The 24,594-nt window shown below is 43.9% G+C and overlaps 2 protein-coding genes across 2 annotated transcripts; both read right to left on the reverse strand.

The window, feature by feature from the left end:
- Positions 1-6,656: 6,656 nt before the first annotated feature.
- LOC131733483 (intraflagellar transport protein 27 homolog) lies at positions 6,657-20,841 on the reverse strand. Its single transcript, XM_059021188.1, has 7 exons — positions 20,623-20,841; positions 17,837-17,916; positions 16,021-16,080; positions 13,317-13,376; positions 11,880-11,997; positions 10,182-10,291; positions 6,657-7,016 (listed from the first exon to the last, which is right to left on the reverse strand). Exons 1-7 carry the CDS (start codon positions 20,654-20,656, stop codon positions 6,918-6,920), a joined length of 561 nt encoding a protein of 186 aa, XP_058877171.1. The 5' UTR covers positions 20,657-20,841; the 3' UTR covers positions 6,657-6,917.
- A 1,809-nt stretch (positions 20,842-22,650) lies between these two features.
- Positions 22,651-24,382, reverse strand: LOC131733484 (large ribosomal subunit protein uL3-like). Its single transcript, XM_059021189.1, has 4 exons — positions 24,320-24,382; positions 24,062-24,157; positions 23,416-23,535; positions 22,651-22,793 (listed from the first exon to the last, which is right to left on the reverse strand). Exons 1-4 carry the CDS (start codon positions 24,374-24,376, stop codon positions 22,749-22,751), a joined length of 318 nt encoding a protein of 105 aa, XP_058877172.1. The 5' UTR covers positions 24,377-24,382; the 3' UTR covers positions 22,651-22,748.
- Positions 24,383-24,594: the final 212 nt, after the last annotated feature.

Consider the following 24,594-nt stretch of genomic DNA (forward strand, 5'->3'; position numbering starts at 1 on the left):
CACCTCAGCCACTGACTCACTATGTGACCCTGAGCGAGTCGCTTCACCTCCTTGTGCTCCGTCTTTCGGGTGAGACGTAGTTGTAAGTGACTCTGCAGCTGATGCATAGTTCACACACCCTAGTCTCTGTAAGTCGTCTTGGATAAAGACGTCTGCTAAATAAACTAATAATAATAATAATAATAATAATAATAATAATAATAATAATCATAATGGGTTAAAAGGCTCCTAGAGGTACATTAACGTCATGTATTCAATAATCTAATTCTCCAGAGCGTAGAATTTGTATGTAAATTGGGGGTACCTCTCATTTCATGCTTGAATCCCCCTGGTGCTGCTCCTGTCAATTCAAAGTGATCAGAGTGTCCTGTCAGTCTGAGGAACTGGTGACACTCTCCCCCCCTCTAGTGGCTGTTGCAAGTACTGAATGTGATGATTACAGGACTAATCCATACAGGATTCTTGTATCAGGTTAGAGGAGTTTTTTTTAACAAGTGCAAATCCTAATGCCAAAATAAACCCTAATGCCCAAATAAGCCGTATTTGGAGCTGCATTTCCAAACCTGAGCTGTATTGAGAGTCAGCAAATCCAACACATTGAAGATAACTCAGTGCTGTGGATCTGAGAGCAGCTAATTCAATACAGTCTAGTATAGAGAACTCAGTGCTGTGGATCTGAGAGCCAGCTAATTCAATACAGTCTAGTATAGAGAACTCAGTGCTGTGGATCTGAGAGCAGCTAATTCAATACAGTCTAGTGTAGAGAACTCAGTACTGGGGATCTGAGAGCAGCTAATTCAATACAGTCTAGTATAGAGAACTCAGTACTGGGGATCTGAGAGCAGCTAATTCAATACAGTCTAGTGTAGAGAACTCAGTGCTGTGGATCTGAGAGCAGCTAATTCAATACAGTCTAGTGTAGAGAACTCAGTGCTGTGGATCTGAGAGCCAGCTAATTCAATACAGTCTAGTATAGAGAACTCAGTGCTGTACTGGGGATCTGAGAGCAGCTAATTCAATACAGTCTAGTGGATCTGAGAGCAGCTAATTAGGGCAGCAGTGTGGTGTAGTGGTTAGGGCTCTGGACTCTTGACCGGAGGGTTGTGGGTTCAATCCCCAGTGGAGGACACTGCTGTTGTACCCTTGAGCAAGGTACTTTACCTAGATTGCTCCAGTAAAAACCCAACTGTATAAATGGGTAATTGTATGTAAAAATAATGTGATATCTGTATAATGTATAATGTGATATCTTGTAACAATTGTAAGTCGCCCTGGATAAGGGCGTCTGCTAAGAAATAAAAATAATAATAATAATAATAATTCAATACAGTCTAGTATAGAGAACTCAGTGCTGTGGATCTGAGAGCAGCTAATTCAATACAGTCTAGTATAGAGAACTCAGTGCTGGGGATCTGAGAGCAGCTAATTCAATACAGTCTAGTATAGAGAACTCAGTGCTGGGGATCTGAGAGCAGCTAATTCAATACAGTCTAGTATAGAGAACTCAGTGCTGTACTGGAGATCTGAGAGCCAGCTAATTCAATACTGTCTAGTATAGAGAACTCAGTGCTGTACTGGAGATCTGAGAGCAGCTAATTCAATACAGTCTAGTGTAGAGAACTCAGTGCTGTGGATCTGAGAGCAGCTAATTCAATACAGTCTAGTATAGAGAACTCAGTGCTGTGCTGTGGATCTGAGAGCAGCTAATTCAATACAGTCTAGTATAGAGAACTCAGTGCTGTGGATCTGAGAGCCAGCTAATTCAATACAGTCTAGTATAGAGAACTCAGTGCTGTGGATCTGAGAGCAGCTAATTCAATACAGTCTAGTGTAGAGAACTCAGTGCTGTGGATCTGAGAGCCAGCTAATTCAATACAGTCTAGTGTAGAGAACTCAGTGCTGTGCTGGGGATCTGAGAGCAGCTAATTCAATACAGTCTAGTATAGAGAACTCAGTGCTGTGGATCTGAGAGCAGCTAATTCAATACAGTCTAGTGTAGAGAACTCAGTGCTGTGGATCTGAGAGCAGCTAATTCAATACAGTCTAGTATAGAGAACTCAGTGCTGTGGATCTGAGAGCCAGCTAATTCAATACAGTCTAGTATAGAGAACTCAGTGCTGTACTGGAGATCTGAGAGCAGCTAATTCAATACAGTCTAGTATAGAGAACTCAGTGCTATGGATCTGAGAGCAGCTAATTCAATACAGTCTAGTGTAGAGAACTCAGTGCTGTGGATCTGAGAGCAGCTAATTCAATACAGTCTAGTATAGAGAACTCAGTGCTGTGGATCTGAGAGCAGCTATTTCAATACAGTCTAGTATAGAGAACTCAGTGCTGTACTGGAGATCTGAGAGCAGCTAATTCAATACAGTCTAGTGTAGAGAACTCAGTGCTGTGGATCTGAGAGCAGCTAATTCAATACAGTCTAGTATAGAGAACTCAGTGCTGGGGATCTGAGAGCAGCTAATTCAATACAGTCTAGTGTAGAGAACTCAGTGCTGTGGATCTGAGAGCAGCTAATTCAATACAGTCTAGTATAGAGAACTCAGTGCTGGGGATCTGAGAGCAGCTAATTCAATACAGTCTAGTGTAGAGAACTCAGTGCTGTGGATCTGAGAGCAGCTAATCCAATACAGTCTAGTATAGAGAACTCAGTGCTGTGGATCTGAGAGCAGCTAATTCAATACAGTCTAGTGTAGAGAACTCAGTGCTGTGGATCTGAGAGCAGCTAATTCAATACAGTCTAGTATAGAGAACTCAGTGCTGGGGATCTGAGAGCAGCTAATTCAATACAGTCTAGTGTAGAGAACTCAGTGCTGTGGATCTGAGAGCAGCTAATTCAATACAGTCTAGTGTAGAGAACTCAGTGCTGTGCTGGGGATCTGAGAGCAGCTAATTCAATACAGTCTAGTGTAGAGAACTCAGTGCTGTGGATCTGAGAGCAGCTAATTCAATACAGTCTAGTATAGAGAACTCAGTGCTGTACTGGAGATCTGAGAGCAGCTAATTCAATACAGTCTAATATAGAGAACTCAGTGCTGTGGATCTGAGAGCAGCTAATTCAATACAGTCTAGTATAGAGAACTCAGTGCTGTGGATCTGAGAGCAGCTAATTCAATACAGTCTAGTATAGAGAACTCAGTGCTGTGGATCTGAGAGCAGCTAATTCAATACAGTCTAGTGTAGAGAACTCAGTGCTGTGCTGGGGATCTGAGAGCAGCTAATTCAATACAGTCTAGTGTAGAGAACTCAGTGCTGTGGATCTGAGAGCAGCTAATTCAATACAGTCTAGTATAGAGAACTCAGTGCTGTGGATCTGAGAGCCACCTCTCTATCATAATAGTGTGCAAATGTATTTTTGCTCAGTAATCATTGATATAGAAACAATAGGACACTATGTGCTCCTAGAGAACTATGTGTTCCTTTTCTCTTACTAAGTCAAATTAATTGCATGTGTGGCTACTAAAGTCATCAGTTAAATTAGACTATCATAAATTAGAGAGAGAGAGAGAGAAAGAGAGAGAGAGGGAGGGAGAGAGAGGGGGAGAAAGGGAGAGAGTGAGAGCGAGCGCGAGAGAGAACGAGAGTCAGAGAGCAAGAGAGAGAGCGAGCGAGAGAGAGAGGAAGAGAGAGGGAGATGGAGAGGGAGAGAGCGACAGAGAGAGAGAGCGACAGAGAGCGAGAGGGAGATGGAGAGAGGGAGAGAGTGCAAAAGAAAGACAGACAGCTTGATTTCCTCCAGCTTAAGAAAATGCATTGTATCTTTTATCTAGTGAGCACATGAGGACGGGGCAGCCTGCTTCACTGACCGCTGTATGCTAATCCATTGAACCTTCACAGCTTTCAACAAAAGCTCCAACAAGTCATCTCTGAGGCCGTTTTCAGCCGCAGGGTCGACTCGCTGTTGCCTGACATCTGTACCTGCTGCGTTGCTTCAGTTTTCTCTGTTTTTACTCCTTATTGATCATGTTTGATGTGGTGCTGTCAGCCTCTTGTCAGGTCGTCATTGGAAACGAACATTTGTTCCTGATGGACTCATCTGGATCAATAACGGTTTTGATTGATTGATTGGATGAATCCAATTAATCAAGATCAGAGGTCATGCCTTAGTAAGACCTCATCTAGAATATTGTGTTCAGTTCTGGTCACCTCGTTACAAAAAGGATATTGCTGCTCTAGAAAGAGTGCAAAGAAGAGCGACCAGAATTATCCCGGGTTTAAAAGGCATGTCGTATGCAGACAGGCTAAAATAACTGAATCTATTCAGTCTTGAACAAAGAAGACTACGCGACGATCTGATTCAAGCATTCAAAATCCTAAAAGGTATTGACAATGTCAACCCGGGGGACCTGAAAAAAGAAATCAGGGGTCACAAATGGAGATTAGATAAAGGGGCATTCAGAACAGAAAATAGGAGGCACTTTTTTTACACAGAGAATTGTGAGGGTCTGGAACCAACTCCCCAGTAATGTTGTTGAAGCTGACACCCTGGGATCCTTCAAGAAGCTGCTTGAGGAGATTCTGGGATCAATAAGCTACTAACAACCAAACGAGCAAGATGGGCCGAATGGCCTCCTCTCGTTTGTAAACTTTCTTAAGTTCTTCTGGCTTTCAGGGCCCTGTGTTAGTCATTCACTGCAATGGTTAATGTGGTTTGAACCACATAACTGCTGATGCCTGTATAACCAGCAGAGCTGGGGGGTAGCAGGGAAGAGAGAGAGAGAGGGAGGAGGAGGAGGAGGGGGGGGAGAGAGGAGGAGGGGAATCCATTTCCATGCCAAGCACGCCTCTTACAATCAATTTTCAAGCCAGGCTCTGCTGGGCTGTGCGTTGAAATCACACACACACACACACACACATACACCAAAAGAGACTCAGAGAGATGCTGAAGCCACAGGGGCGGATGGGAATATCGCATCACCAGACAACTTCCTTAAGACAGCCTGCAGGTATCTTCAGTGTCCTGGGAATCCCAGGAATCTCCTGTTTGGTGCCAGTCCGTCTCGAATGGTCTTCAAAGCACGCAGTGCAGTTAGTGGCTCTACAGTGTACTGATTCTGTGCTGAAGGGCACCACAATGATACCAATAAGCATGCATCTGAATCAGCCAGCTTACTGCTCCATCACGCTATCCAGCCAATGGCTTGGCGTGAAGATTTGTATTTTCATTGTTAACATCCCGACAACTTTTTAAAACGTATATACTTTTAAAGTTTCAAAGATCTTTTTGAATTGAGCGCGCTCTTGTGCTGGGGTTGGATAGCTGTCCTCTAAACCAGGGTATCCCAATCCTGGTTCTGGGGACCCCCTGGGTCTTAGAACATAAGAAAGTTTCCAAACGAGAGGAGGCCCCATTCGGCCCATCTTGCTCGTTTGGTTGTTAGTAGCTTATTGATCCCAGAATCTCATCAAGCAGCTTCTTGAAGGATCCCAGGGTGTCAGCTTCAACAACATTACTGGGGAGTTGGTTCCAGACCCTCACAATTCTCTGTGTAAAAAAAGTGCCTCCTATTTTCTGTTTCTAAAAGCCCCTTTATCTAATCTCCATTTGTGATCCTTGAATCCAGCATTGAGAATCCAGCACAGATCTCAGAACGTGCTTCACAAGAGACATCAGAAGCCTGGAAGCCATCACTGCCATTTGAAGGCTCAGTGTGGGAGCTGGACTGACGCCTTGCAGCTACGGCTTGAAAAATGAGGGTTCGTTATCTAGGTACATTACCTAGATTGCTCCAGTAAAAAAACCCAACTGCATAAATGGGGAATTGTATGTAAAAATAATGTGATATCTTGTAAGAATTGTCTTCTGGTTCCAACTGAGCTCTCAATTATTTAATTAAACCCTTCATTTAACCAATAATACGCTTAATTAGAACTTTTGTATGGTTCTCCGCTCCTAAAAGTTGCAGGTGCTGATGAACAGTTTAATTAAAGGAATTGATAACTCAGTTGGAATGAAACCCATTAGAGACCAAGATTGGGAAACCCTTCTCTAAACCACTGCAGGAAGACAGATTAAAAAAACAACAAGCAAGCACATACATTATAAAACAGATACATAGATAGGGAACTTAACATGGAAATATTACACACACTGTGAGTGAAAGGGATATATAATCACACACATCCTGCCCTGTCTGAATTGAATAGCTTCTTACTCTGCTGAATTATTGGGATCCTTTTCCAGAGAAGGGTTTGAGATCAGCCAGCTCCTAGGAACAGGAGAAGCCATGAATGGACCCCTCACATTTCTACACTCTCAAGTTTTTGCGATTTTATGATTTAAACACAGAGCAATTATTATCTCCCCTATGAAACATGTTACAGCAGTGTGGAGTAGTGGTTAGGGCTCTGGACTTGACCGGAGGGTTGTGGGTTCAATCCCAGGTGGGGGGACTCTGCTGCTGTACCCTTGAGCAAGGTACTTTACCTAGATTGCTCCAGTAAAAACCCAACTGTACAAATGGGTAATTGTATGAGAGTAATTGTACTAGAGCCCCAAACTAGAGCTGGTCTGCTGGACTCAGTTTAGTTTCAGTCACACTGATGAAGGCACTAGAGTAAGAATTGTAAGTCGCCCTGGATAAGGGCGTCTGCTAAGAAAATACATTTAAAAAAATAGACAGATTTTATAATAATACACCAACATCAGCATATTAGAAATTGCAAATTAGTTTTAATTTTGTTAACTTTTGATGAAGTCTTCTTGGGAACCCGTCCTTGTCATCTGTGAGATGCAGTTCACTGGGAGCCCGGCCAGCAGGGGTCGCTGTGGTGCGATGAGGAGGAGCAGTCCCTGCTGGTTTTGCCTCCCCCAACCCCCCGGTGGGCGCCAGAGCCAATGCGACGTTCCCTCCGGAGTCTCCAGTGAAGGCTCGAACGTTTCTTCCGTTCGAAGCTCCTCTCTCGTCTCTCTGCTAGGCGAGTGACTGGATGACTTCCAGCCTCTCCTGGTAGATCCTGTGAAAGGCCTGAGCCAGGCTCTGAAACGGGGCTTCGTAATTCTCCATCTCTTTCTGCAAAAAAAAAAGGATATTGCTGCTCTAGAAAGAGTGCAAAGAAGAGCGACCAGAATTATCCCGGATTTAAAAGGCATGTCGTATGCAGACAGGCTCAAAGAATTGAATCTATTCAGTCTTGAACAAAGAAGACTACGCGGTGATCTGATTCAAGCATTCAAAATCCTAAAAGGTATAGACAATGTCGACCCAGGGGACTTTTTCGACCTGAAAAAAGAAACCAGGGGTCACAAATGGAGATTAGATAAAGGGGCATTCAGAACAGAAAATAGGAGGCACATTTTTTACACAGAGAATTGTGAGGGTCTGGAACCAACTCCCCAGTAATGTTGTTGAAGCTGACACCCTGGGATTATTATTATTATTATTTATTTCTTAGCAGACGCCCTTATCCAGGGCAATTGTTACAACATTATTTTTACATACAATTCCCCATTTATACAGTTGGGTTTTTACTGGAGCAATCTAGGTAAAGTACCTTGCTCAAGGGTACAGCAGCAGTTTCCCCCACCTGAGATTGAACCCACGACTCTCCGGTCAAGAGTCCAGAGCCCTAACCACTACTCCACACTGCTGGGATCCTTCAAGAAGCTGCTTGATGAGATTCTGGGATCAATAAGCTACTAACAACCAAACGAGCAAAGATGGTCCGAATGGAGCCTCCTCTCGTTTGGAAACTTTCTTATGTTCTTGAGAGAGAAGTCAGGAAAGAGATTGTTATTAACTTGTTATAACCTACCACCATCTCATATTGAGATACGAGGCTCTCCCCACAGCGATCTGGGATACAAATACAACCTGGTTCATGATTTTAAGAACATAAGAAGAACATAATTTTGTTGAATGGGAGTGTGGCAAATCCATTGTCATGAATGTTTAACCACTGTTCATGAAAAACAGATATTTCTGCCTGTAATCTAGTCTGACATTGATTATAAAAATCACATGAGAAATCAACCCAAAACTCCAATCCCATCTTCTCCTCTGTTGTGTATACAGCTGTCTCCAAAGTTTTGCATAACCTAGACTTTTAGGATTGAGACAGAACTAATCAAAGAAACTACAAAATGCATACTGTAAGTCTACAGGAAGACGTAACACTAGTACCAGCGGTCCAGATAAGATGTGTACCTGCCTATCAGAAATCAGAAACACACACTAAATTTAAATTGAATGCATACAAATTATACAATTTTGCTGCACAGCTTGTCTGTCTCCCCTAAAACTTCCACTAACAACTACATCTCCCAGAATGCAATGTCTTCAGTTGCTAGGAAACGGAACCAACCCGACAAACATGATCCAATCTCTGGCTGGCCCTGTTGTCTTTGCATCCAACCACAGCAAGAATAATTAAAAATTGAAGCTGCACAGGTTGAAGCGTAAAATCTAGCTAGAAATCCAACTGGAACCATCAGAGGCAACCGCTAATAAAGAGGTGCCTGTTATATAAAACAACTTCTTAATGCATTTCCTTACTTTATTTATCTGTACGGCTTTATACTGAAGTTTTAACGCGTTCACCGAGTGCAATGAATGTTATAATAATCATTTTTCATCCATTATCGCTCGCATCCAGTTCAAGACTCTTGTACTCGCCCTACAGATGCCTTGACCAGACTGCACCCAGCTACCTCCAGACCCTCATCTCTCCCTACACCCCCACTCGACCTCTCCACTCCGCCTGCACTAGAAGACTGGCTCTACCTCCGCTACGCTCCCCTGCCTCCAGAGCCCGCTCCTTCTCCACCCTTGCTCCGCAGTGGTGGAATGACCTTCCTACAGATGTCAGGACTGCCCAGTCCCTGACCACCTTCCGGCGCCTCCTCAAGACTCACCTCTTCAGACAGCACCTGTAGAAACTCCTCTTTTCCCTCTGGACACTTTATCACTCTTCCTTAAATGCGATTTGCTTGCTCTTATCTGCCCCCTATTTTACTGCATTTAATCCTGTACTTCAGAGTACTGTAATCTGTCACAAGTGTTATTTAATCTGTAGTATTTTGTATTTAATTATATCCTGATGTAACTATCACTGACACTGTTATCTGCTCCGTTATTGAATCGGATTTTGTCATATTCTTGTACTTGCTTGAACCGAAGTCATTGTATTTATCTTGCTCTTAATTATTATTATTATTTATTTATTTCTTAGCAGACGCCCTTATCCAGGGCGACTTACAATCGTAAGCAAATACATTTCAAGTGTTACAATACAAGCAATACAATGAGAGCAAGAAATACAATAACTTTTGTTCAAGTGTGACAAACCACAATTCAATAATACAGCAGATAAGTGATAGTTACATCAGGATATGATTAAATAGTGATAGTTACATCAGGATGTGATTAAATACAAAGTACTACAGGTTAAACACTTGGCAGATTACAGTATTCTGAATTACAGGATTAAATGCAGTAAAATAGGGGGCAGATAAGAGCAAAATAAAGCATATTTAAATGAAGGGTGATAGTGTCCCAGGATACAAACAGAGGAGTTCTACAGGTGCTGTTTGAAGAGGTGAGTCTTAAGGAGGCGCCGGAAGGTGGTCAGGGACTGGGCAGTCCTGACATCTGTAGGAAGGTCATTCCACCTGGGTGAGGGTGGAGAAGGAGCGGGCTCTGGAGGCAGGGGAGCGTAGCGGAGGTAGAGCCAGTCTTCTAGTGCAGGCGGAGCGGAGAGGTCGAGTGGGGGTGTAGGGAGAGATGAGGGTCTGGAGGTAGCTGGGTGCAGTCTGGTCAAGGCATCTGTAGGCGAGTACAAGAGTCTTGAACTGGATGCGAGCGGTGATCGGGAATTGTATTATTACTTGCACTGTGATTCTTGAAATGTATTTTTGTTTACGAATGTAAGGTCGCCCTGGATAAGGGCGTCTGCTAAGAAATTAATAATAATAATAATTTAAAGAGTTAATAAAGATCCTTGCAGAACATGTACCCCATGTACCCCCTGAAAATACATTTTACTCTCTCGGTGTTCAAATCAGAGGGGAGGTTACTCTCAGACCCAAAACCTTTGAACAAGGATTCCTCCCGTTTCCTCACACGAGGTTTCAAAATAAAATGAAGAGAATCAAGTCGAATCACATAGAAGGATATCCCCAGATCTTCCCCTTTTAAACACAGGTTCTCGTTTCCCTGCCAGTCAGATGGGATACTCACTGCGGATGTTTCACAGTACTCCAGTCCCTGGTTCGAAGCCCACTCCTGAGCGGTTGTGAATTCCACGGCACGCCTTGCAGACAAATCTGTCTTATTTCCCACCAGAACCCCTGCATGGCAGACAGACACGTATAAGAAAATGACACACGCTGGGGGCCCTGCTTCAGAGCAAGAGCCAGCCAAAAGCAATTCACTTGAACAGTAGCCAGAAACGACGCAGTTTATGAATTGAACTGTTCCACCCTGCAACTACCAGCAAGCTGTCTGCTCCCTGATTCAACGCTGCCCGTTCTTTTCAAAGCAAACTGCTTTAGAACGGATTGGTGTCACAGGCTTCGCTAGATAGTAAGCAAGAAAAATTATTTATTTCTTAGCAGACGCCCTTATCCAGGGCGACTTACAATTGTTACAAGATATCACATTATTTTTACATACAATTCCCCATTTATACAGTTGGGTTTTTTACTGGAGCAATCTAGGTAAAGTACCTTGCTCAAAGGTACAGCAGCAGTGTCCCCCCACCTGGGATTGAACACACGACCCTCCGGTCAAGAGTCCAGAGCCCTGACCGCTACTCCACGCTGCTGCCACTGGTAAACAGGGCACTTTGTAGAGGGCGTTTGAAGGAAAATCAATGGTAGCTCCCCTAGAACCAGATTTTAAAAAACACATTGACCCCCCTCCTCACCCCCCACACCCCACCCCAAACTCAAAGGTGAGTTCTAACCTTTTGATGGGCAGCAGTGTGGAGTAGTGGTTAGGACTCTTGACCAGAGGGTTGTGGGTTCAATCCCCAGTGGGGGACACTGCTGTTGTACCCTTGAGCAAGGTACTTTACCTAGATTGCTCCAGTAAAAAACCCAACTGTATAAATGGGGAATTGTATGTAAAAAATAATGTGATATCTGTATAATGTGAAATAATGTATAATGTGATATCTTGTAACAATTGTAAGTCGCCCTGGATAAGGGCGTCTGCTAAGAAATAAATAATAATAATAATAATAATAATAATAATAATAATAATAATAATAATATTCAGAGAGCTCCTCTGAGCTCTAACCCTTTGATGGGTTCTTATTCAGAGAGCTCCTCTGAGCTCTAACCCTTTGATGGGTTCTTATTCAGAGAGCTCCTCTGAGCTCGAACCCTTTGATGGGTTCTTATTCAGAGAGCTCCTCTGAGCTCTAACCCTTTGATGGGTTCTTATTCAGAGAGCTCCTCTGAGCTCTAACCCTTTGATGGGTTCTTATTAAGAGAGCTCCTCTGAGCTCGAACCCTTTGATGGGTTCTTATTAAGAGAGCTCCTCTATGCTCGAACCCTTTGATGGGTTCTTATTCAGAGAGCTCCTCTGAGCTCTAACCCTTTGATGGGTTCTTATTCAGAGTGCTCCTCTGAGCTCTAACCCTCTGATGGGTTCTTATTCAGAGAGCTCCTCTGAGCTCTAACCCTTTGATGGGTTCTTATTAAGAGAGCTCCTCTGAGCTCGAACCCTTTGATGGGTTCTTATTCAGAGAGCTCCTCTGAGCTCTAACCCTTTGATGGGTTCTTATTAAGAGAGCTCCTCTGAGCTCGAACCCTTTGATGGGTTCTTATTCAGAGAGCTCCTCTGAGCTCTAACCCTTTGATGGGTTCTTATTCAGAGAGCTCCTCTGAGCTCGAACCCTCTGATGGGTTCTGATCAGCAGGGTCTCTCACCTGGCAGCTGCAGGCTGTGGCACTGCGCTCGGACCCGGTCCAGCCACTTGGCACAGCTTTTGAAGGAGGGCTCGCTGGTGACATCAAACACCAGGCAGAGGACTGACGGCTCCCCCCACTGCAGAGACAGAGCGAACTGTTAGCAGCACAACACCAGGCCATGAGCGGAGGCAGACCAGATCCGAGGAGAAAGGGAATTCCTCGAGGCATTCAGAGTCTTCAACAGAGTCACCATATTCCACAGCTGAATCATCATCATCATAAACAGACTGCTGAAGTCACCTGGAATGTATTTCACTTGGTTGTTCTAGTTTTGATAAATTAACAGACATGTTGTCTCCTTCAAACACATCTATTCATTATATATATATATATATATATATATATATATATATATATATATATATATATATATATATATATATATATATATATATATATATATAACAGACCAGAGGGGAAAGATGTAGTCAAGGAGGGGAAAAAAGACTACATCTCCCAGAATGCCATGGGAGGGAGCCACACCTCGCTCTAATAATAAATGAATGCCACCTGCCTGCAATTAGCAGGTATTTAAACCAGGAAAACAAGTTTGTTCTAGGCAGTCTGCAGTCAGAGTGAAGGCTAGTGGCAAGAGGTTAGAGGCTAGGGGCTAGAGGCCAGAGGCTACAGATTAGGGGCTAGAGGCTAGGGGCTAGAGGCCAGAAGCTAGGGGCTAGAGGCCAGAAGCTAGGGGCTAGAGGCTAGGAGCTAGGGGCTAGAGGCTAGGGACAAGGGGCTAGAGGCTAGGACTTAGGGGCTAGAGGCCAGAAGCTAGAGACTAGAGGCTAGAGGCCAGAAGCTAGAGGCTAGGGGCTAGGGGCTAGAGGCCAGAAGCTAGAGGCTAGAGGCCAGAAGCTAGAGACTAGAGGCTAGAGGCCAGAAGCTAGAGGCTAGGAGTTAGGGGCTAGAGGCCAGAAGCTAGAGACTAGAGGCTAGAGGCCAAGAAGCTAGAGGCTAGAGGCTAGGGGCTAGAGGCCAGAAGCTAGAGGCTAGAGGCTAGATGCTAGGGGCTAGGGGCTAGGAAAAGGTACTGTTTAAATCTTGTGTATGGTTGTTATGTGTAATGGTGTGAAAGTGGTTTTGTAACTGGTAAACGGCTTAGCCGTCCAGGTTGTTAGTTAGGTTCCTCTACAGTATAGTTAGCGCTTCAAAATGTCAAATTTTTCTACTGTTTTTTTTGTTAAGTATATGGGGAAACTACAAAGCGGTGTGTAATTCAATACCTTACCGTGACATCATTCAGCAGCTTTCACTGGACTTTCTGAAGCTGATTCTATAGAGTGATGCAGGGCCTGTGTCCACAGCTGTACATACTGGCCAGTGCTCTGGTTTTGAAAAACCCCTTTCTGTATGTTTCTACTGCATGAGCCACAAGCCTCAGAAAGCCTCCCTTACCTGCTTCTCAAGCATGTCCATGAAGACCTCCTTTCCAGCAGAGTCAAAGAGATACAGCTCCTGAAGAGACAGATATCAGGGAGTTACTCTGGGCAGCCCTGCTTATTCCTTCTGACAGGGTCTTGCACGCTCGGACCCGTTATCTAGTGCATTCTTCAGCGCAAATTATTATTATTATTATTATTATTATTATTATTATTATTATTATTATTATTATTATTATTTATTTCTTAGATGCCCTTATCCAGGTCGACTTGCAATTCTTACAAGATATCACATTATTTTTACATACAATTCCCCATTTATACAGTTGGGTTTTTACTGGAGCAATCTAGGTAAAGTACCTTGCTCAAGGGTACAGCAGCAGTGTCCCCAACACCTGGGATTGAACCCGCGACCCTCCGGTCAAGAGTCCAGAGCCCTGACCACTACTCCACACTGCTGCCTTGGCAAATGAGGCAGTATTAGCGGTTTCTATTTTATACACACATTAAATACAAAACATGAAACGGGTGTCTGTCTGTCTGTGAATGTGGGGCATGTGGAGGTGCTCTGTCTGTCTGTCTGTCTGTCTGTCTGTGAATGTGGGGTATGTGGAGGCACGCTGTCTGTCTGTCTGTCTGTATTTCACACTTACATTTCTACATATCCTTTTAAAATGCTGCACCAAGAAATCCTCCTAACTGGCATTGCCAATCACAAAGCCATTCCCTGAAGCACAACCTGTGCAACAGTTTGAAAAGACCTTTCATCGAAACACGCGTCGAACTCAGACAGCACTACTTCACATCTTTAAAATTACAACAGCACCACAGATAAACAGCAAATCCAACTTCACAATCTTCTCGGCATGAGCGTTCACCGCGGTGCGAAGGCGGTGCTCATGAAAGTCCGGGACAATGGCATTGGCTGAAAGAAGCAGCATGCTGGCGTCCCCCTTACAGATCTCAATGGGAGAGGACCGCACTCCTTTCACATGGGAGCCAGGCTTGATTATAGCTGGGCAGGGGAAGGGAAAGGATGAGAAGCCGCAGGACAGGGGGGGGAGCACCTCTCTCATTATCACTGCACCCAGAGGTGCTGACACCGTTGACAGATTCCAAATTAAAAAGTGCAATCTTTAATAACAGTGTATTGCTCTCCTCTGTGTTTTATAAACAGCGTGCTCATGTCCTTTTCGGGAAAATGTCCTTCACGGTATAAAAAAGGTGCTTTTTGTAAACTCTTTCGTCCCCCCCCCCCCTTTATTGATCCAGAGAGCCACCTTGCAGTATTCACAGAGCGAGAGAGGAGGAGGGCTTGATGTGCATGCAGGCTGTCTGAATCAATCAACACATACAGAAATGCCTAAATAAATACAACTGGGGTTCTTCTGTTTTATATCAACAGAGTCCAACAGCCATTTATATTCCTAAGTGACTCTATTTACTTCCAAACACACGCACACATAACCCTGGCATTCTGCTGATTGACTTGTGCTTAAAGATGAGGCTGTGTGGTCCAGTGGTTAAAGAAAAGGGCTTGTAACCAGGAGGTCCCCGGTTCAAATCCCACCTCAGCCACTGACTCACTGTGTGACCCTGAGCAAGTCACTTCACCTCCTTGTGCTCCGTCCTTCGGGTGAGACGTTGTTGTAAGAGACTCTGCAGCTGAAGCACAGCTCACACCCCCTGTGGGAATAACCCTCGCTGCTCTCTGAGGTGAAACACACTGTGCAAGACTCTGCTGGTCACGTGACCTGCCTTAATAAAACTCATTTCACACGTGACCCCGAGCTGGATTCAAACCAGAAGGAAAGATGTTAAACTACCCAGCCTCTGACTCCTTTAATGCCAGGCATTTCTCCATGGTTAGGGACTGAGATTGCTGGCCAGTTTCAAGTTTGCTCTAATCAGTTTTAGACCACTGATGTATCGCTCACAGATATAAGAAAGTTTACAAACGAGAGGAGGCCCCATTCGGCCCATCTTTGCTCGTTTGGTTGTAAGTAGCTTATTGATCCCAGAATCTCATCAAGCAGCTTCTTGAAGGATCCCAGGGTGTCAGCTTCAACAACATTACTGGGGAGTTGGTTCCAGACCCTCACAATTCTCTGTGTAAAAAAGTGCCTCCTATTTTCTGTTCTGAATGCCCCTTTATCTAATCTCCATTTGTGACCCCTGGTTTCTTTTTTCAGGTCCCCTGGGTCGACATTGTCAATACCTTTTAGGATTTTGAATGCTTGAATCAGATCGCCGCGTAGTCTTCTTTGTTCAAGACTGAACAGATTCAATTCTTTTAGCCTGTCTGCATACGACATGCCTTTTAAACCCGGGATAATTCTGGTTGCTCTTCTTTGCACTCTTTCTAGAGCAGCAATATCCTTTTTGTAACGAGGCGACCAGAACTGAACACAATATTCTAGGTGAGGTCTTACTAATGCATTGTAAAGTTTTAACATTACTTCCCTTGATTTAAATTCATCACAATATATCCGAGCATCTTGTTGGCCTTTTTTACAGCTTCCCTGTCTAGATGAAGACATTTCTGAGTCAACATAAACTCCTAGATCTTTACCATAGATCTTCAATTTCAGTATCTCCCATATGATATTTATAATGCACATTTTTATTGCCTGCGTGCAATACTTTACACTTTTCTCTATTAAATGTCATTTGCCATGTGTCTGCCCAGTTCTGTATCAATAAATAATGGATGAACTCACCACGCTGTCACTGCTGTCAGGGATGTTTACAGCTTTGACCACAATCTCCACTCCTGCGGTCTGAGAAAAGATAATATCAACGAGAAGTTAGGGTTAGACACAGAACACGCTGAACACTGAACTGCAGTTCTGAATGCCTCAGAGGTGATCTGCCTGGGGAAACAGCAGGATCTACCAGCTGAAGTCCTGGGTACGGGTTCTTTTTAGGGTCTGTAAAAGCTGCTACACAACAGACGCAATGCAGTTTTTCATCGGGCGACAGGAAACTTTCACAGAGACATGACCACACCCCCCTGAAGCGACACACACACACACACACACACACACACACACACACGCGATGCAAGGAAAACTACAAGATGCTTTGACATGGGCTCAGTTTCACATCAAAACCAATATAAATCTGTAAAAACTGTGGAAATGGTTCATCAATTCACGTTGACTTTACCCTTTTCCCCCCATTAAAAAATAAAACCTACTACAAAAATAATAAACGCATTTCCCAATGCTGCTGGGCAATGTCCTGCCTTCCTGACTAGCATCTATCAGTGATTCGTTCTGAATACTTCAAACCCGCCCCCCAACTGCTGAGTGACAGCCCATTCCTGCATTTCTATTGGAGACTCCGCTTGAGAGATTTAAAACGAGCTTACAATCAGGATGGAGGCTTGTTAGCGGGATTTCAAGCCGTATTACAGTTAAGACACGGAGGATTTCAAACAGAATTGTGACGAAATGTACAAAAATGACTCCAGAGAAAAACCCCAGAAGAATGTGCCGAGACCAGAGGGGTTTCACTGTGGAAGACAGCACAGGAAAGAAAGGACAGCTTAAGGGTGCAAGTCCTGTCCAGTTACTAGACATATTGTGACAGAACGAAAAATAACACTCAAGCATTTTGAAGTATAGGTTCAGTTCGCTGCATCTCATCCTGTCTGGTGTGTAGCAGCCTTTGGAGCTGCAGCAAACAGCGAGGCCCATTCTAGCCCAGATGTTTGTCACAGCCATACAATTAATCTGTTAAGGATTTAATTGGTAAACTCTAAAACCTGACGTGGAGTTACGTCCCTGGACCGGAGCTGTGCCCCTCAAATCAAAACTGTTAAACAAACACTACTCTTAACTGGAGTTTGATAAAGACGTTACAGCCACATACGATAGCATTGGCAGAAATCCTCCATGGGGTGTCAGATGACATACATGGGCTGTACTACAGGTAGTGGACAAAAAAATGGAAACCCCTGGGTGAATGAGGGACACCGAGTATATTGAAAGCAAGGGCTTCCACACAGGTGTGGCTCATGCGCTAATTAAGCAAATCACATCCCAGCATGCTTAGGGGCAGGTATAAAAATCCTGGACAGGCCTGGTCGCCTAGAATTCTGGGTAGCATGGGTGGAGGTGGAGAGCTCGGTGACTTTGAAAGAGGGGTGACTGTCGGGGGCACGTTTGGCAGGAGCTTCAGTGACCGAGACAGCTCAACTTGCTGATGTTTCACGAGCAGCGGTGTCTAAGGCGTGGCATGGAACTCCGAGGGAATGACATCATCAGCAAAGGGCAACAGCGGGCGGAAGCGCATACTCCAGGATCGTGATATCCGTGCGTTCATTCCAAGCGCAAAGGCAGAACAGGCGAGCGACTGCAGATCAACTGACTGCGGATTTCAACCTGGGGCGCGAGGGGCCAGTTTCATCAAAAACGGTCCGACGAGAACTCCACAGAGCGGGATACCAGAGCGGCCCAACGCCCTATTGAGCGATTTTACATTGGGGTTTCCATTTTTGTTGTCCACTGCCTGCGTGTGAACCCGTAGTACCATTGTGTAGTTCTTCTGAAAGTGAGCCCCATCGCTTCGAAGCAGCTGAGTCAAAGCACTCTTTCCAACCGCAGCATCACCTACAAAGAAAGGAGAAGCTTACAACAATATAACAACCAAGCCACACCTCCACACACACAAAACACCTCCATTTGAGTACGCTTACAGCTGCCCCCCCCCCAATCAGCACTAGCCTTGCACCCCGTTTCCACTGAGCACCAGTCCGTGCTGGTACCCCCATTGATAGTCTACCCAAGAGGAGTGAAACACTCCTTTTCCTTGAAATGCGAGTTTGGTGGATGTTGGCGGCTCTTTCCCAGCATGCCTTGCAGCTAAGGTCACATTTATTTGTCCACAAAACCCAAAAGGAACATAAGAAAGTTTCCAAACGAGAGGAGGCCCCATTCAGCCCATCTTTGCTCGTTTGGTTGTTAGTAGCTTATTGATCCCAGAATCTCATCAAGCAGCTTCTTGAAGGATCCCAGGGTGTCAGCTTCAACAACATTACTGGGGAGTTGGTTCCAGACCCTCACGATTCTCTGTGTAAAAAAAGTGCCTCCTATTTTCTGTTCTGAATGCCCCTTTATCTAATTTGTGATCCCTGGTTTCTTTTTTCAGGTCGAAAAAGTCCCCTGGGTCGACATTATCTATACCTTTTAGGATTTTGAATGTTTGAATCAGATCGCTGCTTAGTCTTCTTTGTTCAAGACTGAATAGATTCAATTCTTTTAGCCTGTCTGCATACGACATGCCTTTTAAACCCGGGATAATTCTGGTCGCTCTTCTTTGCACTCTTTCTAGAGCAGCGATATCCTTTTTTGTAACGAGGTGACCAGAACTGAACACAATATTCTAGGTGAGGTCTTCCTAATGCATTGTAAAGTTTTAACATTACTTCCCTTGATTTAAATTCAACACAATATATCCGAGCATCTCGTTGGCCTTTTTTATAGCTTCCCCACACTGTCTAGATGAATCCGAACAGTTCTCTGGAGATTTTTTGTTACTATTAAATAGAAAGGTGAGGGGAATATTAAAGCAGGGACAAACCAGAGTCAACGCGTCCGCACACCCATCAGTGTTGTGATGGACTTCCACCCATCCCACTTAGGGAAACAGCCAGAAAACAGCCTATTTTTTGTATTGCATTTATAAAATAAACGCAATTATAATTTTGTTTAACTTAAACTACTGTGTGACATCCTTTGCTTTGTCGTGAATTCAGTGGAGCACCACAGCAAAGCCCTTGCAGGCTGTACTGCTGGGGTATATCAGTGCCCACATATATAATGCAAAGTATTGCACGCAGGCAATAAAAACGTGCATTATAAATATCATATGGGAGATACTGAAATTGAAGATCTTTGATAAAGATCTAGGAGTTTATGTTGACTCAGAAATGTCTTCATCTAGACAATGTGAGGAAGCTATAAAAAAGGCCAACAAGATGCTCGGATATATTGTGATGAATTTAAATCAAGGGAAGTAATGTTAAAACTTTACAATGCATTAGTAAGACCTCACCTAGAATATTGTGTTCAGTTCTGGTCACCTCGTTACAAAAAGGATATTGCTGCTCTAGAAAGAGTGCAAAGAAGAGCGACCAGAATTATCCCGGGTTCAAAAGGCATGTCGTATGCAGACAGGCTAAAAGAATTGAATCTATTCAGTCTTGAACAAAGAAGACTACAAGGCGATCTGATTCAAACATTCAAAATCCTAAAAGGTATTGACAATGTCGACCCAGGGGACCTGAAAAAAGAAACAAGGACCAGGGGTCACAAATTAGATAAAGGGGCATTCAGAACAGAAAATAGGAGGCACTTTTTTTACACAGAGAATTGTGAGGGTCTGGAACCAACTCCCCAGTAATGTTGTTGAAGCTGACACCCTGGGATCCTTTAAGAAGCTGCTTGAGGAGATTCTGGGATCAATAAGCTACTAACAACCAAACGAGCAAGATGGGCTGAATGGGGCCTCCTCTCGTTTGTAAACTTTCTCATGTTCTTAATCAATAACCTCCAGCTGCTGCAGGTGAAAGCAGCGGAAGCAAGGTCTGGTAAATGGAACCCGGTGCTGAGACGTCACGTTTCTCTTTTTTTTTCAAGCGTCTGTTATGATAGGTCACGTATAAAAAGCCCTCCTCGTCACGTAACCAACGTGCGTCTGCTCTGCGTTACGTCGTTACGTTTTTTTTGTTTTATTTTACGTCGGAAGTGGCGCTTCCCAAGTCAGGTTGTGTTTTTGTAAGACAGACTTTTATATATATATATAAAACGGACTTTTAAATATCTCTACACGCCCAAGGGTTAATTTTACAGTCATGACTGTGTTATTATTATTATTATTATTATTATTATTATTATTATTATTAATTTATTTCAAGAATCACAGTAGTACTTAAATGTTTCATTTTTTTTTTCAATTCAAAGTGCTTTATTGGCACGACTTATTTTCCACAGTGTTGCCAAAGCAATTATATATTATATATATTATATATATTTCATTCAAACTGCTTGCAAGTTGCTACAGCATCAATAAATTGAAAAAAAAACAACGTTTTTCACTCTGGAAATCTTAGTAATTCTAGACAGATGTAATTTTATGGAGACAGAGAGAAAATAAAACATGTACAGGGTATTATTATGTACGACTCACGGCAGGTTTATTTATTCAGAAACAGACAAACCTGCTGAGAAATAAATAATAATAATAATAATAATAATAATAATAATAATAATAATAATAATAATAATAATAATAATAATAATATTTGACAAACTTACCTGCCACTATACACTTCGCTCTCAGTTTCACCATGGCAACTGCTAACGGGAGCCGTATTCAAAACCTCGCTCTACGGTTTGCAAAGTCTCGATTATTAATTTCTTAATTTATATATAAATCCGTTCAGCTTTTTCTGTTTACCAACTTCGAGCCATTTCTTCGGGTTCAACCGCTGTCTCTTAGCAACCCAACTGCCGAACACAACTGGACAAACCACCTGCCACTCAGGCGTTTCAAGCCTTCTATTGGACCGTTTTAGACACCCGCCTACCGAAATCTGTCAAACCGTCCGGTTGGTCCGCTCGTTGGTAACGTTTGATTGGCCAGCAATAGCGTCACACGTCATCTCGCCGCTGCTGATTGGTTTATTTTGCTGCGGCTCAATTTAAGCTTCGATTGCGATTGGTGATTTATCTAAACAGCGCGTCAATGAAACGTCTAACCTGATTGGACAAACCCTAAGGCTATATAAGGAAGGATAGGACAGTGATGTCACACGTGGCGCCATTTCTGGAGCCCGTAGAGCTTTTTTCAAAGCGGCGGGTCGCCCTGGCAAAATGTTTCTCGACGTGATCAAACATAAATAACAGTCAGTTTATATTAACGATATGTTGTATTGTTATTAAAAAAAATAATACCGGTATATCCTGGGGGCTGCAACACAGCATCTCCGCAATGTATTCAGTACTGAGTGGGCTCCACCAAACTGCATCAGGGGATTGACTGTCCCATCCCGCTTTAAACCGTCCTGGGACGAACCTGCGGTTGCATCGGCTGCTGTAAACGGTTAACGAGGTCGCTGCACGCAGAATGGCTTCAATCAGAAATGTTTTCAGCGCTGAACGGGGTTAGAGTTTATGTTAGAGCTGTGATGAAGCGGTCTAAACCCAATTCTGATTAACGTTCACTGCAGCAGTCCGGGCACACTGCTGGCTAACCCGTTTGCACACGTTAGCTAATTCTATAGGCAGTGTTTTGGCTTGTGAAAATGTTTGAATTTGTAACTGCATCCAAATTTCACAAGTTTAACACCTTTAGGAAAAAATGTTTCCTCCTCCCTCCCTACAGGGCTGCAAGAGCCCCAAAAACACATTTATAATCCCCATGTGAATCGGTTATAGAGAACGCTAGAGCCCCAATCTAACACTCGCTATCATATTGTGTAGTGTTTTATAGTCTATTAGTCCCTGGTTTATAGTACTGCAGTTTTCTACAGCATGTAGTATTTTCTGTAATAAACTTACTGTAGCAGATCAAATTCCTTACCACAGCTGCATTATCCACCAATGCCAAAGTGCAGGAGCACAGCTGACAGCGAGGAGCGTTCAGTACAGCAAGCAAGACTCACACAGAGGAACCAACACAGCAAGGATACAAGGAGGCTGTGGTCCCAGTGGTTAAAGAAAAGGGCTCGTAACCAGGAGGTCCCCAGTTCAAATCCCACCTCAGCCACTGACTCATCGTGTGACCCTGAGCAAGTCGCTTCACCTCCTTGTGCTCCGTCTTTCGGGTGAGACGTAGTTGTAAGTGACTCTGCAGCTGATGCATAGTTCACACAACCTAGTCTCCAAGTTGCCTTGGATAAAAGGCGTCTGCTAACTAAACAAATACTGTGTGCTTGAGGCCAGAGAGGGATTGTGGGACAACACCACAGGTCAAGTTATTTAAAATTGCAGGATATGTACAAGCAACCTAGCTCTACAAATCACTGTGAAAAACCAAGCTGAGATTTAAACAGACCAGTCCTCGGACCCCAGCGACACAGTCCAGAAACACCCAAACTCTACATGAATGTGTGGCTTTAAAAACAGGCAGGCTTTTCACAACTAGATTACCTAGTTATGCATCTGCAGCTAAAAGTGATTCTATGAAGTTGGTCAGTCAAATGCGACTCGCACTAACGAAGGCAAAAGCCGAAAAAGGCCCACGTGGCTGATCTAGTTCAGAACTCGCTGCATTTATCAACTCTGAAGCTCCACACACAAGGAAACAAACACACAACGCTACAGAAGAAAACCCAGAGAGTGTTTAAAAGGTTTTAATTTCTTTATTGGACAGCCGGCAGTACTACTGCAGAAAGACTTTATATAAAACCAGAGAAAGATGAGAGAGGGGGTCTCTGGGCTTACGCAGTCTCCTCCTTGAGGATTCGGTCCTTTTTGAGTGGTCCCTGTTAAAAATAAAAAAAAAAAAAAAAAAAAAAAAAAAGAGAATAATTAGCCACACGAAACAGCAAAATAAAATAGATGGTAACTTTACAAGTAAAGATGTGGGGCTTGCTTTATTGGGAAAGGGGTCAAAGTAGCGGATTTGTAAAGTAGCTGATTTGAAAGCAGCTGTCTTGTTTTGTTTATGTCCATGTTATCTCTGTGGTGCAGGGGCGATGTGGATTGCTCAGATTAGCCTCCTTTTCGGCTTCTCTCGCTCTCTCAGCTATTGAAATGTTTCCTCTGCTTTTTCTGGAGATCAAACGGCTAGAGACCTGTGCTTGACGTCTTTCTGATGATCAGACCGATGATGAAAAACTGTAAAGGTCGGACCTGGTCCGACGCTGGACCCACGAAGGGTTAAAACAGTTCTAATTCTTTGACAGGGAGCACAGATCTAGATCAGCAAAACAAGTGTAGTTGCTGCCAAACAGATTGTAAATGTAAACGTGACTTAAGGACTCTGCCTGGTGGAGTTTGTAAGGTGTGAAAGTGGACACAGTCACGGAGGAGGACAGGTGGGGTGTCGCGTCCGTCTCTGTCCACAGCCCTGCACCCGCTGCGTGCGTCTCTCTCTCTACTCACCATGAACGCCTTCTTCTCTTCGGCGGTCTGGAAGCGTCCGTGTCCGAACTTGGAGGTGGTGTCTATGAACTTCAGGTCGATCTTCTCCAGGGCGCGACGCTTCGTCTGCACCAGCAGGGACTGGAAAGGGGTTCGAGAGAAAACGAAACAACCTTTAGAAAAAGTGAACTGCCAGAGCCCTCAAAACAGAACCGCCCATCCTGCTCTAGATGTAAAGTCTTGAGTTCACGGTCAGAGAAGCCGAACGCAAGCAAAACAAAACCAGCATCTTCTACCGAACTTAAGAGACTCTCGCTGTCCTGCGAAGGAGGAGAGCTCAGAAGAGAAAGTGCCTCACAGGTGGAAATTTACACAGTAAAAACCCAACTGTATAAATGGGTAATTGAATGTAAAAACTGGGCAGCAGTGTGGAGTAGTGGTTAGGGCTCTGGACTCTTGACCGGAGGGTCGTGGGTTCAATCCCAGGTGGGGGGGACACTGCTGCTGTATCCTTGAGCAAGGTACTTTACCTAGATTGCTCCAGTAAAAACCCAACTGTATAAATGGGAAATTGTATGTAAAAATAATGTGATATCTTGTAACAATTGTAAGTCGCCCTGGATAAGGGCATCTAGGAAATAAATAAAGTAGCCAAGTGTGACCTCACCTTGCGGAGAGTGAGGACTCTCTTCTTGGTTCCAATAACGCAGCCCTTGAGCATGACGAAGTCATTGGTGACCTCCCCGTAGTGCACGAAGCCTCCCTGTCAAGAGAAAGAGAACCACGACTTCCTGTTACTGCAGGGCCCAACGCTGTTCAAAGTGTTAACAATGCTGCTGTTAAAATCAGCTCACTGGATCAGCGAGTCGCCCACACGTCAAACAGACAAAAGCAATACTTAGGGTTATATTCTGTAGGGACATACAGATCCAAAAACATCATAAGAAAGTTTCCAAACGAGAGGAGGCCCCATTCGTCCCATCTTGCTCGTTTGGTTGTTAGTAGCTTATTGATCCCAGAATCTCATCAAGCAGCTTCTTGAAGGATCCCAGGGTGTCAGCTTCAACAACATTACTGGGGAGTTGGTTCCAGACCCTCACAATTCTCTGTGTAAAAATAGGAATATTAAAGCAGGGACAAACCAGAGTCAACGCGTCCGCACACTCATCAGTGTTGTGATGGACTTCCACCCATCCCACT

The sequence above is a fragment of the Acipenser ruthenus genome, unplaced genomic scaffold (genome assembly GCF_902713425.1).
Source record: "Acipenser ruthenus unplaced genomic scaffold, fAciRut3.2 maternal haplotype, whole genome shotgun sequence".
NCBI lineage: Eukaryota > Metazoa > Chordata > Actinopteri > Acipenseriformes > Acipenseridae > Acipenser > Acipenser ruthenus.

What these genes read in the sequence shown, in the direction of transcription:
- LOC131733483 (XM_059021188.1), bottom strand. Translation starts at nt 20,656, where the DNA reads ATGGTGAAACTGAGAGCGAAGTGTATAGTGGCAG. An exon ending in TGGACATGCTTGAGAAGCAG is followed by an intron (nt 11,998 to 13,316) that starts GTAAGGGAGGCT and finishes CTGTCTCTGCAG; the next exon opens with TGGGGGGAGCCGTCAGTCCT. An exon ending in CCACAGCCTGCAGCTGCCAG is followed by an intron (nt 10,292 to 11,879) that starts GTGAGAGACCCT and finishes TCTGCCATGCAG; the next exon opens with GGGTTCTGGTGGGAAATAAG.
- LOC131733484 (XM_059021189.1), bottom strand. Translation starts at nt 24,376, where the DNA reads ATGGGACGAATGGGGCCTCCTCTCGTTTGGAAACTTTCTTATGATGTT. An exon ending in GAGTCCTCACTCTCCGCAAG is followed by an intron (nt 23,536 to 24,061) that starts GTGAGGTCACAC and finishes ACCCCTTTCCAG; the next exon opens with TCCCTGCTGGTGCAGACGAA. An exon ending in AAGAGAAGAAGGCGTTCATG is followed by an intron (nt 22,794 to 23,415) that starts GTGAGTAGAGAG and finishes TATTTTTAACAG; the next exon opens with GGACCACTCAAAAAGGACCG.